The following is a 17,753-nucleotide window of genomic DNA, read 5'->3' as shown; positions in this document are numbered from 1 at the left end:
TTTCTTAGAGTCATTAGCATATTTGTTAATCATACTCCGAAAGAGAGCATAAAACATCTCAATCTCCATCCTTACTGAGTGAACAGTAAGATGAACCAGCCCTCTTGACTAACCGTGAGACCAAACTGTTACTGCGATCTCATTATAAAGACAAAAGCTGACAAAAACTTGTCCTCTTATAATGAGACAAGAAGAATTGTATTGGCATTTCGAATGGATAAGAAGTTCTAAAGGCCAATACAGACGCTTTAGGAGTGAGACAGGATACAACATTGCACTCATGGTCATTATACCAAAAGTCAGTATGAAGCCATACTAATCAAACTTGAAAATTTTCTCTTTCTCTTCAGAAGCACCTCCACATCTGACATCAACTCCTAGGGAAAATAGCACAAGTCCTGAATTTCCTCCATTGTTATGTAATTTATCGTTATGATGAACACCAGGACCTACAGAAATGCTCTTGTGGCCTATGCTAGTTTTGTGCACCTAAGTTCTGTAAAAGTTCTTGTGATCAAAGAATGACCTGCCAACCAGTCTTTCTTGAGAACAGACTGTAAGCAACCAGACTTTGTAGGCTTTTATTGATACTAACAGGCAACTCTGCATCCTACACTTCCAATCTCATATCTTTAAGTAGGAAAGCTGACCCCAAGAAGTTTTGTACTTTTTTCAGGCTGCACTGATTGCTTAGAGCATTCAGTAACATTAAGAAAAGTAAAACTGTATGTACTTTATTAGTTTAGCTTTTCTGTGTAAATTCAGCCACCTATGTATAGGTAAACTCTAATGACTAGGGACTGTGCATTGAAATGTCTTCATGAAATACGCAATGGAAAAATGTTGTAATGTTAATGTTTAAACACATAAGATGAAAAAACAAAAACAATAAGTGGACATTTTCTAGCTATAGGTTGCCAGACACAGCGGGTGGATGCAAGATTTAAAAAAGGTTTACAAGCGAGCTAATTGAGATTAGATTGAGGTAAATAATAGTCTCATTTTACTCTAGCAAAAACGTTAGTGTGTTTCCACCATGCTGGTCAAAACCATTTCAACTGTTCTGAACATGTCTGTTAGTTTTAAATGAAACCCTAATAAAAGGCTTTTAGTTGGAATATAACCTTGTTAGGCACACAGAGACTGTGCATTTCAATCAAAATGCAATGCACTGAAACAAGTCTGATAAAGAAGTAAGCCGGGGCTCGGCTTAGCTGACAGGGATGGCATACAAAGTCAGGTGACAGTGAAAATGCAGCTCCTTGTGTGTGCTCACATACACAAGGAAAAGAAACAGATAGGATGCCACAGTGACTGTCACAAGGGAAACAAGAAGTGTCAAGTGCTCAGCCTGTGTGGAGAAAAGAAAAGGGGAGGGGGGATAAATATGGTCCAAACACTCAAAACGTTACAGTGACACAACTACACACATTCAACGTTGAACTGGCTTACTGGCAGAGACAGAAATAGGAATACACAGCACTGTATTGTAACACTCACACATTCCCACACATACAACAGTCAAGGGCATGCCAAGGTGCCAGAAAACTCTTTGACTGTCTCTTTCTGCTTCCTGTGAAGCTGATTGTCTCTGAACATATGCTTGCTGACTTAGTCCAAGGATACCAGAGAGACTAGCCAAGAATAGGAAATTTTTTGCAAGGTATTTATTTTGGTAAAAAGGAAAAAAAGAGTTGACCAACTTTTTAGCACTAGTCATATTGTGGCCTTGTGATATATTGATTCCCACCTACTTCACTTGGCCGTCAGACATAAGGAGTTGTGTGCACACAGAGCAACAGGCACAAACAATCTGATATGAAAACTGCTTGTTGCGAAATGTTCTTTAAATCTTCCCATAGAGACCAGATGTTGTGCATGAAAAAAAAATCCTGTATATTATATTTGGACTTTTCCCAAAAAAACCCAAAACAGTATAATTCTCTTAAAAGTTTCCAAAATGAGAGAAGTTAACACCATAATATTGTAGCACTAAGTAACACATCAGCAATTTTAATGGTTTACATGTCCCTTAATGTAGCCGCATAAAAATATTATCTAAAACAGTCCTATGGAAAGTCACAAACAGCCCACTGTTTCAAACAAACACCACTGTTAAAATGTTCTCTGAGACTGAGCAGGAGGCTAATCTGTTATCTCAAATTGTTTTGTTTTGTTTTTTCTCTGTTGAAGCATCTGGGAAGTCTTCCTTGGAAATGTTAAGAAAGGGCAGGCAATTAAAAAAAAGTACTCAGCAGGTGACTGGATGAATCATGCTTGTAGCAGTGACCTTACTGCTGCAGGCTTATAGGTTAAAGCCGATTAGAATGGATTCCCTTGCAATCAGCAACCTCAGTATTTCTGCTGTCTTGTAAGGTAAGCAGAGGGCGTGCTACCAACATTTGTGCTGTACTTTTGGGAGATAAATGACTAACTAGGGAACCTGAGCAAGCTGAGCAACTACAAGAAACATAACTTCTATGTAAATGGAAATACTGTTTCTATATCTAGAAACTCTCTGAAAGACCTATATTTATCAGGTACGGTATATAAATATTTAGATGTAATTTTGCCACTCAGCACAAATAGCCATCTGGCACTTACTTCTGGATTAAAGGTATTTAAGTATATTGCAAACAAAACTTACAATGTACAAATGTAATGGTGGAGCATGTGAGGAAACTAAAGCAAATTAAAGTTCTTTCTATTTTTGGGCAAGAAGCCCAGTCAATACTGAACTTTTTATTAAAAGCAATATATAACAGGACAGATTTAGTAACTGTAATTACATTGCTTTTGCTAAATTATAATGATACTACTCTAAATGTCCAAGACTTTTCAACATATTAAATTCTAATGCTATTAGAGCTGTCGGAGCTAGAAGATCACAGAACAATTTATTCATTTGTTTTATACAGAGTCATGACATCAGTAAATCTAAAAATATTTAATTCACAATTCTTGATTCATTTTCCAACAGTGACACTTACACATTAAATGAATTAATGTGAATTAAGGAATTAAAGACTAAATCAAAGCCTTCTCTGTACTTACATTTGTATCTAACAATCCAGCAGCCAGCAAGAAGACCCATGAGGGTGGAGTAGGTGGTGGGCATTTGCCCTTCCGGCACCACAATGTGACTCACTGGAAAAAGAAAACAGACACACACCAGTCCATTTGGGTCCACATTTTGCCTGTGACACAAATTTTGGTAATTTTGTACCAATGTATCTGAAAGGAGGCAGTCAGTGTGTAGTTTAATTCAGGGGCTTTGCAATAGTGAAATTCTAAATGTTTGGCAATTTGGCCTTTCATACATGTTTATATATCACGTTTTCCATATTTTATACATCTTGTATCTTTATATATACACACAGTTATTCGCCTTAGTGTCTTAAGACAAAAACCATTGCTTTTGCTTTTCCTCGAGGGGATGAGAGAAAGAAAGAACATTATCTATTATATACACATTAGGTGAATGTGCAGTAGTAGCATTGTATGCTGCTTTACAGCTTTTGTTTGTGCCAAATTCTAAGCTGACCATTCTGTTTTTGCATATTGGTCCATTGGTTAAAAAAAAAACAAAACAAACAAAAACACTTTAATAATCCAATCCCTGTCTACAATAGGTCTAAAAAAATTTAGCAAATATGTTTGACAGATTTTTTGACACATCTAAAGAGACAAACAAAATATAACTACAGAGAGTTTATCTTAAACAGTATAGTGTTTTTCATCTCAGCTCAAGTTTATCTCTAAACTTTTTGTTTTTTTGACACATTTATTATGTCAGTTTTCATGAGTTCAGCACTACCTTTAAGGGAAAAAATATCAGAAAATGTGAAAAATTATTAACATCTGTCCCCTCTCCACTTTCTTTTTGACAGTGTGTTTTTCCACTTTGCCTTCCAGCATTTCCTCCCCAAACAGTATTATAGATTATACAATAAATTTTATACTACATGTAGGCATGTTATGCATTTTATAAGACAGAGCCATTTACATGTGAATCTTTTATGACATCATTTGTAAAAGGGTAAAACCAATGTAATTATGCATTAAAGGAAAAAAAATCTGTGATTTTGATTTAGCAACACAAACGCAAATGGATGAAATCGTTTTCTTTCCAGGTTAGTCACTGCCCAACACTTCCCTAATGTCCCTTACTTTGAGTGGGTGAAAAGTAAGCTTACTGAAAACCTGTCAAACACTTCATGGTAACACAATAGGCCAAGCGTTAGTTTATTGTATAAAAGAAAGGGACACATAATTACAGTTAATTAAAAATTAAATACAAGCTTATTGCCTCTTCAATCAACAATTGAGCACAGTTGAAAAATTCAAAATGAACATAATTATATCTCCAGGGTGAAACCTTTTTACATTGTGCACTGACCATGAATTTGGTGGATTTGCAGGCTTCAGTTCAAAATGTGAGAAATGTTCATTGGAAGCTCCTACTCTCAGCCCTCAGGTCAGATGAGGGAGAATTGTGAGACACACTTGTGTTTTTCATTAGTGAGTATTCATCACTCTGACAGTACCTCCAAACATTTTATGAGGAATGATTTCAATTACTTTTGTTCTCTTGTGTTCTTTCAGCTATAAACTATGCAGCAGTGAAGGAGCTGCTGTATCACAATGATGTATACAGCTCTAAAAGTGTTTGTTAGTTACTGTTGAACCTTCACGAGTGATAATGCTCAAGCACCTGACGTTGGCTTTTACAATAAAATGGATTTGTGTTAGATAGTAAAGCCTATGAAGCTTGGCTCAGTAGCAAAAGGACCATTTGGGATTGTGAACCATCTCTAAGGTTGATGAAGTAGCCGCATTATGTAATCTTTAGTAAATGTTTGGATGAGGCCAAGAGACAACCTTTTAGTTACTGAATAACTCAGGAGGTTCAGCCTGGAATTTATCCTTCAGATATATATTTTGACTGCACGTAGAAGTGCTTGGCAGTTAAACAAGCTTCTGTACAAGCAGTTCGCTGGCAGTTGCATTTAATTCATGATGCTGTTAAGAGCCCATCACCAATAATGCTGAAAGCAGTCATGCAGCTAGTATTGTAAGGGGCTTGGACTGGAACGTTGATCCCCTGGAGTACAAACAAACAATACCTGAGCCAGAAAATGTGTCAGCCATCCTCCCTCCCAGTAGCTGTCCCAGTTTGACCAGTTGATGCCGTTCAGCTGGTGAGAGCTTGCTGGACAAAAGCACTATGGTTTGTTCCCTCCTCACACAGTCATTTACCTACAACAAGCAGAAATTTAAAAGGTTTTGAGACTTTTAATGCAAGAATATGTAGTATGGTTCACTAAATCTAATCTGAAAATGAAAACCAACTGTAGGAAAAAGATAATTTTCCAGAAAAAAAAATGACTGGAAATATCTCTGCCTTTAGTATCTGTTAATTTTGTCCAATTAATCAACACAGCCAGCTTCAGGAGGCACTGGTCATTGCCATGTTCCATTTTTGTATTGTTCTTAACTTCTTAAATCTTGACCCTGACAATCACCAACCATTACATAATACAGACAAATTTTAACTAACACTGATAAAAACTAAATTGAAATGAGAAAACCACTGTGGAAACTAACTGAAATGAAGATGAATCAAAAACATTTTAAGCAATATGAGTAAACGTAGTCATTCTAATAACTCTGCTCCAGAGTTGATCATTTCAAGGGAAAAAGGGCTATTCACATCATGGCGACATACCACGGAGAGACTGGCTGAGGGGCTATGAGATATACGAGCATTTGCATATTGAGTTCCTTCTGAGGCTTCTTGGAAAATCTCCAGCATCTCCAGACTCACTGCATAATCTGCAGGCCGCTTTCCATACAGATTTCTATGAAGAGGAACAAAGATAAAAGGTGTAAGTATCTAACAATATGCACACACTTATATATTTATTCACTTGCAGTGCTGCAGACCATCTGGTGACCACCGGGAAGGTCAGACACATTAACACTGAAAAATATGTCAACACACGAAATCTAAATCCCAGGAAACACCACCATCAACAAGATATTTTGCTGTGTAATCCTGCATCTCTTGTGGGTTATTTAGTCATGATGGATCAGTGCAAGCATTAAATAGACAGTTGTTTTTCACAGGAACATTGCTCGGGATCCAAGGAAGTGAAGTGCTGAGTCTGAAGTCATTTGGATGAGTGGTTCAGCTTGCACTTTAATCAGTCATGTTGTTTGTATAAGCTCATCTTGAGAAAGCTGTAAGTCATGATATACCTTTACAGTCACATTTTGAATGAGCAATGCCCTAGTAAATTTCCATTAGGAAACAAAAACAGCCCAAGAAAATATATTACATGCAATATTGTCAAGTCAAGTTCTCAAGTTTCTTCTTTGGCTCTCGGAGGAGGCGGACGCACTTTTTCTCCTCTCCCTTATCTTCCCTGCTTATGTCCTTGTCTAGTCTCGTGGGTTTTTTTCGTATTTTCCCTGGAACATTCTCTCACAGTCTGTTCTCTAAAACCTAAAAGAGGAATTATGGATTGGATCAACTGGTCCCTAAATGCAATTGACACCCCTTTCTCAACGAGAAGTTTGGGCTTGGGTGAGCCTGAGTGCTGAAGATATCTACCTATTCAGAACCATGGTAACAGGGTTCTGGCGGATCGGAGCTGGCTTGGCCCTGACTTATCGAAGAATTAAGAAAGCGGAACCGGCTGTTCAAACCCCCACAAGGCTGCCTGCTGGGATTGGAACGATGGGAGAGGCGTGAGTTTCTCAAAATGGGCTCATTGAGTCACCACGGATAAGATCTTGGAGAGGCTATGGCTGCTGTGAATACTCAGAATAAGATCTCTGACTGCAGACTGGATACATCTCGGAAGGGCTAGCCCGGAATAACATCTCTGGGCGCAAAATTGGATGACATCTCGGGGAGGCACACTGCCGTGAGTTCTCAGAAATCGGCTCCTTGAGCACAAGAAATGACAACATCACAGAAAGCAAGTATGGCGAAGCTCGCGGCTCTCCAATGGGACCAGTGTCGGACTGTAGAACTGCTTTGAAATTCATATGAGCTGTTTGCACTAAAGTAAAAAATTAACATCACTTCATCCGGATACCCTCTCGGCGCCAGCTACAAGGCCGGAGCTGAACAAAACACCCTGATAACGACTGTGTTTAGTCTGTTCCTTCCCATTCCATGCAAGGCCACCTGGGTTGGCTGGAAGACTGTTTACTTAGCCTGGCAGGGCGAAGGACACTGTCTCAGCTGAACTATCGACACGCACACACATACATATACTGATACTGATAAGCACTCACTGACGCATCACCCTCCCTACCCCGGATCCAACGCCACCTCCAACGCTTACCTCCCCTCTGATGTGGACATCGGGTCAGTTGGAGGCGCAGTCGAAAGATTGCAGCGGTCCCAGATCAGATGTACACACTGGAACTCTTTCCCATGTTGCTTGTCTGTGTTTATTGTGCTATGGTGTGTTGATATCTGTGCATTCCTGTATTATCCTTTTGTGTTACACATTTCAATGTTTTTTTTCCTCGCTACCTAGCCTGACCTGTCTCCCCAATGTGATGTTTGTGTATTGTATGTACGGTCGGCAAGGTCTGTCATCTCGGTTGTGGGCAAAAGACCTGCAACTGACAAATAAAGGCTATCTCATCTCATCATCTCATATTGTAAACGCATATTATTATAAAAATGATTCAGACTCAGCTGGCTGCACTTCCTTAGCCAGGAGCTCTAGAGTCTTGGGAACCTGCTCTGAAGGCTCCATCCACAGTATCGTACCTTTTAAAGGATCCTTTTAATACTTGTTTTAGTTTAAGTTTTTAAGGAGATGGTGTTTTCAAATCATCGCCCCATTTCATCATTTACTCCCAATCTGTGCAAATTCAGTTTCAAATATTTGCTACTACATAGATGTAAAAAAAAAAAAAAAAAAACCTATTTGGCAATGCCACATCCTGCTTGCTCTGTGAACTCTGTGCAACAGTGTGTGTCATTCACTCGCTAGTGTGTAACAGTTCGATATAAGGTTAAGCTGAAGTCTGTCCTATTCTTCAAGCATACGTCACATCATAACACTCACTAAATGCAAAGCAATTAATATCAAAAGGCTGCATACTGAATGTGTTTTCGTTTTGATACATGGTAACCTTCTAGAACAGCGTGCCTAATGGAGGCTTTGCATCTCAAAAAGCACTTATGTGCAGAGACTCAAAGACAATGAAACAGCCTCCGTTGGTTACAAAGGGGACAGCTTTAAAGTATGCGTCTTTACGTATGAGAAATCTGCATGAAACAAGACTTGGGTCACCTTGATGAAAAGGGGGGCAGAGAAAGGAATCACGAAAGGCACAGGAGGAGGAAAGGAGACAAAGAAGAACCCAGCCCAGCAGGTCGTCTCTAAAAGATTAGGCGTCAGCAAAGATAACACCTGGGGGACAATTAATAGGTCCACTGGTCCATAAAATATTTCATTTGGATTCATACCCCCAGCTCCATATGCACACAAATACAAACAAACATAAAATGTCCCTGACACTTAAACATACGCACACACACAAGCTGGTTTAAGCAGCAGCACGTGAGAAGAATATCCACAAATAAAACAAAAAGTAGAGAAGGAGGTAAAGTCACAAATACTCTTCCACAGGCCGCTGCTCAAGCACACAAGTGGGTGGAAGGTGATGGTGGTTCTAGTAGGCGTCCACTATACCTGTGACTATCTAATATAGTCACAGGTATAGTGGTAGGTTATCCTAGAAAGTTTCAAGTTATAGTGGATCCTTTCAACCACAGCAACCATTTTTCATTTATGAGCTGAATACATAAAATGTGTTGCATGCTACAAATGGTTCATCCCTGACATTCTGAGCCTTTCTACAAAACACATTTTTCATTCCTAAGTCCATTTTGGTAAAACAACACAAACACTGATAAAAGCTTTTTAACCCATCTACTTCTTGATATAAACCTTAAAAGCCTTACTTGGTATCTACAGTTTCTATACAGTTTAAACCATTTCTGCCCAAAATCGCATTAGCAGCAAGTATGAAGAGTGAAATGAAGAGGCAGTATTTTTTTTTCTTTCAAATCCAAGATAATTAGTTAAATTTCCATCTTTGAAATTTGTCCTGTTGCTTAGATCACCTTACAGCCAACACTGCTATGTTAGACTTCCCAAACACTTCCACTTAACTTTTTAAAAGTACCGCACTGTGATTTTATTTTATTTTTTGCAAATGCCCTTCATTAACACCAAACCATAATCACAAATCATGTCGAGTACAGCTTTAAGAGTTTTCTTGATGCTCTTAGCTACACCCTTCTTCAAACTGCTAACAATATTTCAAACTGCACAAAAACGATAGTCCAGTGCATAAAAGCCAAAACAGTATCGGAGCAATGCACTTTGTTATGACAAGAGAATGCAACTGAAAAGACTATGCATTATGGAGTACATTTCAAAGAGCAAGAAAATGACATCCATTAACTGGAAGTTGTCATGTCAAAGGTGCCCTCTGAGGTCTTCTTGTAAACAAGCAAAGCTTCTTTTCACACTTAGTTCAACTCACCAAATCAGACTGTCTCCTTGAGGGCTAACAAAAATGATGAATTACCTTCCGTCCCATTAAAACAGCTGAAAAGCTGTTTTTGGAACACTGTGACCTGCATTCTTTACATTGTTTGCTATCTTCCTGACTTTTCTGATTGGTGTATTACTGTAGTCCTTAATGATTTATAACCACCAGTTTTTGGCTTGCCGATACTAACATCATCATACTTGTGCACCTGCATCATAATTTCAGTGCAAAATATCTAAACAACATTAATATGATTAATTTTAATTAACTTTAATTTAGCTATATTAAAATGACAAAAATCTGTATAAAACCAAAAAAAGTCAGTATATAAACTGTATGGATACATACATACATACACATACATATATATATATATACTATATCCTATACTGTAAGTGTAAAGCGTGACAAAGAGTGATGTAATGACTAATTACTAGCATTTGATAAATGTCATTGCTAGTTTGTCGTACACCTGTGTATTTAATTATACCCAATGGCATGTTAGTACAAGGCTTCCAGGTGATGTTAATTAATGTCTGTATGGATTCAGTGCTTCCGGCTTAATGTGGTCATTACGACTTAGTCAATTTAAATATATCGGGTACCTTGTTCCCCATGTCTCATTAGTACAAATTTATTTTCACACTGCATTGACCTAAACATAAACAGTGAAATCTAAAAGCTTATTGTATGCTAAGCAAAATTCTTCAGGCCTCCTCTTAAGTGTACAGATGTCCTGCCCTGGTATACATTTAGAAGCTCATACTTTAAAGCGGTCTCAGAAAATACATGTTGTGACAAAGCAGATATCGCTTGAATATATTAAAAGGTACTCAATTGATAGTTTGTCTCTTTTAAGACTTCCTTCAGCATTTCAGACTTCAGTCAGATTAATCAAAAGTTGAGCTAGATATAAAGTGGAGTCTGGCACCAAGTGATTTATAGAACTGTGACTAAACAACAACAAAATGCAGCTGAATCATTCAAGCTCTACTTGCACACAAACATCAACGGAGGAAAAACGAAGATCTGCAAAATCTGTGCCTCTAAACCCCGAGCTGTGTGCCAGTCAGTCCATTAGGGACTGCACTGGCAGATGTCTTAGTTTGTGTCCTCTGTGCATGTGTGTGATTCTGCATGGTAGGGAAGAGAAGCTAGGACAGGAACTGTATTGATCTCGGATCCTGAATAGGAATGAATATTGATAACAGTTTCTGGATGCCAATGCCAACATGGCTTCATGGATTCACTTATTGTCTAATGTAGGCCTGCATTATTATTTCACACTGAAGTGTCTGTTTTATTACACTGCAATACAGAGATCAGACCAGTAGAACAAAGGCTTGCATTTTCTTTATCCGAGAAGTCCAAACATATTGAGGTTGTAAACTATTATATTAATTAAAAAAAAAAAACCTCTTAAATAAAACCTTTCAACTTACAGTCTTTATTTAAAGAACCAATCAGGGATCACAGAAACCCTCGTACTAAAGTTAATGACATGGAGATTAACAGTGACTCAGAGTTTCTTTCTTAGTCTTGCTTGATCTCACAGCTGCCTACGACACTGGTAATTGTGACATTTTTATTCTGGCTTTATGATTCAGTTGGTTACTCAGAGGCCTTCCAGGTAAGAGAAAATTTGACCATATTACCCCAGTACTGAATTCACTTCACTGGCTCACAGTACAATAAAGGAATACTCTTAAAATCCTTTTATTAGTTCACAAAGCTTTCGATGGTTTGCCCCCCAGCACATCTGTGAATGGCTCACTGTTTATAACCCAATCACACCTCTCAGGTCATCAGGTGTAGATCTTTTAAATGTTCCTAGAATTACATTCAAGTATGCTGAGGGTGCTTTCAGTTATTGTGGTAACCCGCTTGCTGACCTGAAAACAATTACATCTGTACTGACATTCAAAAAATAAACCTAAAACCTCACAGAATATCCCTGCCCGTTTTGCCTTGCAGACAAGTAATACAAGTATTAAGGCAAAAAAGAACAAATGTAAATCAAAGTTATGAGACAAAAACAAAGTATGATAGGTATTCATTGATTACAAGACTGTAAAAGAGCTGATCATCTGATCAAAGTACCGAGTCTGATTAATTAGTCATCATAAGGATTAGTCAGTTCCCTTCCTCATTATTGACAATGTACTTCCACAAGCCAGAAAAGCTCATATGGCATCAACTGATTAACAAACAATCAGCACTGGATTTTACATCTGTCCACCTATGTACTATGTAACTCCCAAAAAGCTGAATGTCTTGTATGATGACTGAGAAACAAGTCTTTGAAAATTTATTGAGAAAGTGGGGGAGAGAAAAAAAAAAAGCAGTGGTCCAGTAGGACAGAAACACCACAATGATGTAATGCCAGGAAACACAATAGGCATGCAGTAAATATTAACTTGGTGTAAATGTTCTGTTTCTTTTGAGATTTATGCTTCAGTAGTGTGTGTGTGTGTGTGTGTGTGTGTGTGTGTGTGTGTGTGTGTGTGTGTGTGTGTGTGTGTGTGTGTGTGTGTGTGTGTGCGTGTGTGCGTGTGTGTGTGTGTGTGTGTGTGTGTGTGTGTGTCCAATGAGAGATCATACCATCAAAAGATGATGTCTCTGTCCAGGAACACTATATAGCTGTGATTTAATTTGTCAAAGGCATTGATTCTCTAACTTTTTTTCTTTATCCATTCACAAAAAAAAAAAAGCATATCGCATATCATATTGCCTAAATTGTTTTAGTCATCATCAACAATTAAATTAGGACTGTAGTTCACTTTTAGCAAAATGAATGTCATCACAAGTGCTTGAGCAAGCTACACTGCTCAAAAAGTTTTTTACGCTTAATAAAAGACTTGATTGTCACAGTTTAACACAAAGTTAGTTCAACTTCTTCTGTCCAGTAAGGATGCATTAATCACTGTGAATCCATATGATCTGCTTTGGTGCAAATGAACACGACAAGGGAAGCACAGGAGAGGCGAGAAGGGAAAAAGGGAATGATTTTGTAGGTTGTGGCATAAATCATTGCTCTTCTCTTATCCCTCCTGACTGACTTTTCTCTAGTTTTGCTTTTTGCTAGTGTTCTTTCACTAGTGGTAGCATTTGATGGTACCTGCAGCCCATTCATGTTGCACAGGAACTCTGCTTCAAGATGGCACATCCACATGAGCCATCCCAAGAAGGTCTGCTGTGTCTGCCAGCATATTCTCAAGTGTATGGAGGAGATATGTGCCATTACATGAGGAGAGCTGGAAAAGACTACTGTGAGGCACAAATCAGCAGCCATATGAGTATCTGCTCCTTTGTGCAAGGAGGAAAATGAGGAGCAATGCCACAGTTCTGCAAAATAACCTCCAGCTGGCTACTTTTATACATGTTTCTGACCAAACTGTCAAAAAACAGACTGCATAAACATTGAATGAAGTGCTGACGTCCTTTAGTGGGACCTGTGCTCACGACCCCGGACCGTGCTACTCAACTGGCATTCACCAAGGATATGCCTTCCCAGACCATTACTGATCCACTGCCAAACTGGTCATGCCGGATGATGCTACAGGCAGCAAAATATCTAAATATTAACCACTGCAATGACATCTCCACACTCTTAATGCTTCCTAACTTGATTAAGATGAATTGCTCTGAAGTTTAACCAACTTTAGGTTATACTATGAATAATTGAGTGCTCCTTTTTTAAGAGCAGTCTATTTTTTATTTTATTTTAATATTAATTCAACTTAATTTTATTACATATCTTCAACAGGTAACACACACTGTGCACTGGCTCTACGATACATTAGGAGGGACCATTAGGAGGTTTCACAACTACTCTAGAGGACACTGCTGCCAATAAGAGTTTAAAAAATAACTTCCATCTTGTTGTAAATGCAGTTAAAAAGTGGCCAAAATGTGTTTAAATACTAGGTTAAAAGTTTGGCTTTGAAGACAAGACTAGAAACTCTTGTTTTCATTTCAAACCTTCGGGCCACTGAAAAACAATTCAACAAAAAATAAACAGCCCTCACAACTGTGGGGCTTTAGTTTTCACTCATTCATGGCACTTAAATAAAAGTGAGATTTTGAGCTCCACTGCTTTTCATTGGGCCTTTAGGTCAGAACTTAAAACACTGTTACAAAAAACAGTGTTGCACAAAATAATCTACTTTCAGTTTCTCTTGTGCTGCAAGAAGACTGAAGCGCTGACCCACATTAGATGTAGAGGCCTCATCATTCATAGTCATCATTGTTTGTGTGGTATAAAGTATAAAAGAAAACTTTGTAAAAGTACAGCCATAGTTGCAGTGTAATAAAACAAAGTCATTGTAACAATGGACACCCAAATGAAAACGCGGTATTGTGAAACACTTAAAGCAACTTACAATACGTTCTGTGAGGCGCCAAGCTGCAATAGTAGCTTTACAATAGATGAATGTCCATTCCTGACAGCATCGTGTAGTGGGGAGTCGTTCTCATACCCAGGCGTGTTCAAGAGGGCTCCCATTGAGACCAGTAGTTCCACAACTGCCAGATGACCCAGGTTACAAGCTTCATGCTGAAACAAAGTAGTAAAGCTCAAAAGTTATACTGCTTCTTTTCGATCTGACAATATGCCTCAGATCTTACAGTGTAATAAAGCATTTTTTTTTAAAACTGATACAAAATAAGTCTTGCTGAGTAATAGCATCTGGGAAGTATGCATAAATATGTCCTGCCCCAGTTTTATGCTTTCTAAAATTAAGAAGAGGGGTGCCTTAATGTTCGTCTGTTTTTAAGTCTTCGCCTTTGCAAAGGATTAATTTGACAAAGTTAAAAGTTCAGCCTGAGAATTTCACCAGAAATGCAATTAAGACACATTCAAACAACTGCAGAGTGATTAAACACAGCATTATGCTTTAAATAACTTGAGCAGCTAAGGCATTTATTAAGAAACTGGCTTTTTGTTCCAGTTTATTTTTATTTGGGTCAGGTAGTCTAAGCTATTAAGCCAAGGGCTGTGCAGTTATTTCTCCTCAATGACTGTAAAAATGATTTGCCACCTGAATGAGCAAATATTAAGAAGAATATACATCATCTATCATCATTTTAATCATCATCATCATCATCAGGGACTAGAAATGAAAACATGCCTCTTATTTGTGACAACTGTTTCATGTATTGCTGGGACACTTCCAAGTTTTTTGTAGTACTGGCCATCTGGACAAATGTTTATTTTACACCCAGTTTGGAACCAAATCCATGGATTCGTAAACTGCATGCTGAAATCGGCTTCATTTTGTTTGTTCTAAACTTCACAAATACAGAGAGAAACATGTAACAAGCTGAAATGCTCTGGCTCTACAATTGGCTAGGTTAAAAACTACAATGGTGGCTGTAGCATATCGAGGCATATAGCTACCAACCTTCCCACATATATACAAACTCACAAATTTGAATATTTCTAGCATTAAGCTTACTGGTAGCAATTTGAATGATCAGCTGAAAACTGTCAAAACTCAAATTGAAAACTCAAGTTTGAGTGGAACATCTAGACATGAAGTGCTGCAATAAAGATGCAAACACACACTCAGTCTCGAGCAGCTGTCGAGGCGTTTCCAGCTTATCATGCGGCAGAAACTTGAGGTTAAACTGATAAAATAACATGCCTGTGATTGTTGCTGAGGAGGTACCACCACAAAAATAGCCCCTTGTGTCATCAGAACATATTACTTTTCAAAGAACTATATTCTTCTATCTTGAAGGATGAAAAAGTCAACCCTGGTAGAGGAACTAATGCAATATTGGCAGCAACAAAAGGTCTGCCACCCTGCCATTTGGAAGCTGGACCTATTCCTGAAGTCATGCAGGGCTTTACTTTCAAGTGTCGCATAGCTTCATCTTATATGCACACTAAAAACAAAAGAAATCTTCAGGTTAATGATATTTAAATTTCCGATTTAGTGTCTGCACAATGTTTTACCAGATTTCAGAGTTTGACATAAAAAAAAATTAACTTCTGCAAAAGTGCCTCCCCCCTTATTTAATCTTAATCAGAGTTTTGTTCCAGAGGCTGGTTGTTGTCATTTTTTGTGACTTTTACAACCACATTCTCCTTACACTGGGCTTGTGTTTCCTGAAAGAAACAAATCCATAGAAGCTAAAAACTTTTCTTGTATTATGTTTGATTCAATTAACAAGCTGTGCTTGTGCTGTTACTAGATTACTTGTAACCTTATCAGGTCTGGTTGTTTGTGACCCCATGCCAATTTGCACTGCTCTTGGTAGACTTCCGATTATTATTAGTGTGAATGCTTGAAAAGCATTCACAGTATTGTTCTTCTAATCTTTATTATTATTATTTCCTATTCCGTACGTTTTTCGCCGACTATCTCCTTCAAAACCGTTCAACTTAGAAAAACCATTCAAATACCATTAGATTCCTCTTCTTTTGGACATGTGTGCTTCTATTTTTCTCATTTTTAACATTTATATTTTTAAAATTATTCAACTTTATTCAACAAAAATTTTCCATGTATTTCAATGGGAGAGTCTTCAAATTTTCATTAAATTTCCTCATTTTTCAACTCTAACTACTTCCACATACATTGACATAGAGCCACCATTCAAACTTTAAAATGAAGCCAAGATATTCAACTAGTCAACTTGTATTTATCTTTTCAATATCTGTCATACTCTTTCTTCAGTTCCAGTTTAAGTTTCATCCTTTTTTTCAGCCGTTTCAGAGTTTATAATGGGTGTGTATGGGACGGAATGTTGGCCCTAGAGTGAGACAGCTCAACTGCTAGAGTGAGAGGAGGGGGGGAATTAATCTTAAATTCTTTTCTTAAAACTGCTGCTGTGCCTGCAGCGTTTGCTCTACAGGTATGATTTTACCCTCAAAACGTAGCCATCGCTGTCCTCTTTCATCCAATGTGTTTAATATTGTAATAGGTGTTATGGTTCTTTCATAAATGTCACCAATGCACAGCCTCCTCCTTCCAACTCTTCCATAGACTCTAATGTTAAAATGGCTCAGAAAGTTCTTTAGAAAATCAGAAGTACAGGGTGTCTTTACACTGTCACCACGTCCATATAATAAACTCCACAGTCATGAAAACTGAGAATTGGGTAGACTGGACATTGCTGCCACTCACGGTGAAAGAATTTTGTCAATGCAAGTTATCATTTTCTTTTGGGAACAATTTGTTTCGGGCTGACTTTTCTGTTCATTTTAAGTAGCACAAGTGAGGTGCATGTCTGTGTGTGTGTATGGAGCCATTGGGTGCAGTCACTATAGCAACCAGGCTCACACCTGCCTGCTTAACGAGCTCTCTCTCACTCACTCTGCCAAGGTTAAACCTAAAAATGTCTGCTGCATCTAAGCAGTTGTAGTAAGATTAACTTTTTCAATAGGTACAATAAGACAGATTTGACAGGGTTTTGCCACAGATTAATAGTTTGTCAGTAGTTAGTATATGCCAACTAAGGAGAGCATTGTGATTGGCACACAGGTTTTTCAGATCTGGGCAGTTTGAGTCAGTTGATGACTTTAAAATCATCCTTTCTGACTGGATAATTAAAGCTCACAGCATCTACCTGTCTGTAGTTGATTTTCCCACATTTTAATTAACGTTTAACTAATCTAATCTCATTTAATGTCTCTGTTTATAGTCTGTATAGTTTATCTCCCCACTAACACACTTAGAGTAGTCTTAAAATAAAACCCACAAAACAGTTCAAGATGAAATACTTTTTATTTGCTCATGTAATGCCAGTTGCCCTATTTTTCTGTATGTCACTCATTCGCTTATACTCGGGCAAAAAGTACCAATTTATTGCTGTTCAAACTGATGGTCAAATTTCCAAGCACCACCTGAACGCCTCATCTGTTTTTAACCCATCACTGGACCAACTGTTGTTATTCCGCTTTGCTCTCTGCTGTGGTAAGTACAGTACACTCAGTACTGCACTGTTTTATTTTTATGATGGTAAAAATACATGTTTGACATTTAAACTCACATATGAAGTCCAACAGAGTTCAAAGAATAAAGAAAGAAAAAAGAAAGAATAACCTTCGCTATCATTTATATACGTTTATGACGTTTTGCTGTTAGCAGCAGTGCTAATGCTAGCTTCAATGCTAATGCTAGCAACAATGCTAACGCTAGCTATAGTGCTAA

At 38.0% G+C, this 17,753-nt stretch overlaps 1 protein-coding gene across 2 annotated transcripts in view; it reads right to left on the bottom strand.

The window, feature by feature from the left end:
• Nucleotides 1-17,753, bottom strand: part of bard1 (BRCA1 associated RING domain 1) — a 38,544-nt gene that overhangs the window by 3,222 nt on the left and 17,569 nt on the right. For both annotated transcript variants that reach the window (XM_006802349.3, XM_006802350.3), the window contains exons 6-9: nt 13,977-14,149; nt 5,729-5,861; nt 5,127-5,259; nt 3,055-3,147 (exon numbers count right to left, since the gene is read on the bottom strand). In XM_006802349.3, coding sequence (XP_006802412.2) covers nt 3,055-3,147; nt 5,127-5,259; nt 5,729-5,861; nt 13,977-14,149 — 532 coding nt within the window. The remainder of the gene's footprint in view (nt 1-3,054; nt 3,148-5,126; nt 5,260-5,728; nt 5,862-13,976; nt 14,150-17,753) is intronic.

The sequence above is a fragment of the Neolamprologus brichardi genome, chromosome 16 (genome assembly GCF_056152115.1).
Source record: "Neolamprologus brichardi isolate AB-2024 chromosome 16, ASM5615211v1, whole genome shotgun sequence".
Classification (NCBI taxonomy): domain Eukaryota; kingdom Metazoa; phylum Chordata; class Actinopteri; order Cichliformes; family Cichlidae; genus Neolamprologus; species Neolamprologus brichardi.
The sequence above is the reverse complement of the archived record's forward strand: the minus strand, read 5'-3'. Positions and strand labels throughout refer to the sequence as shown.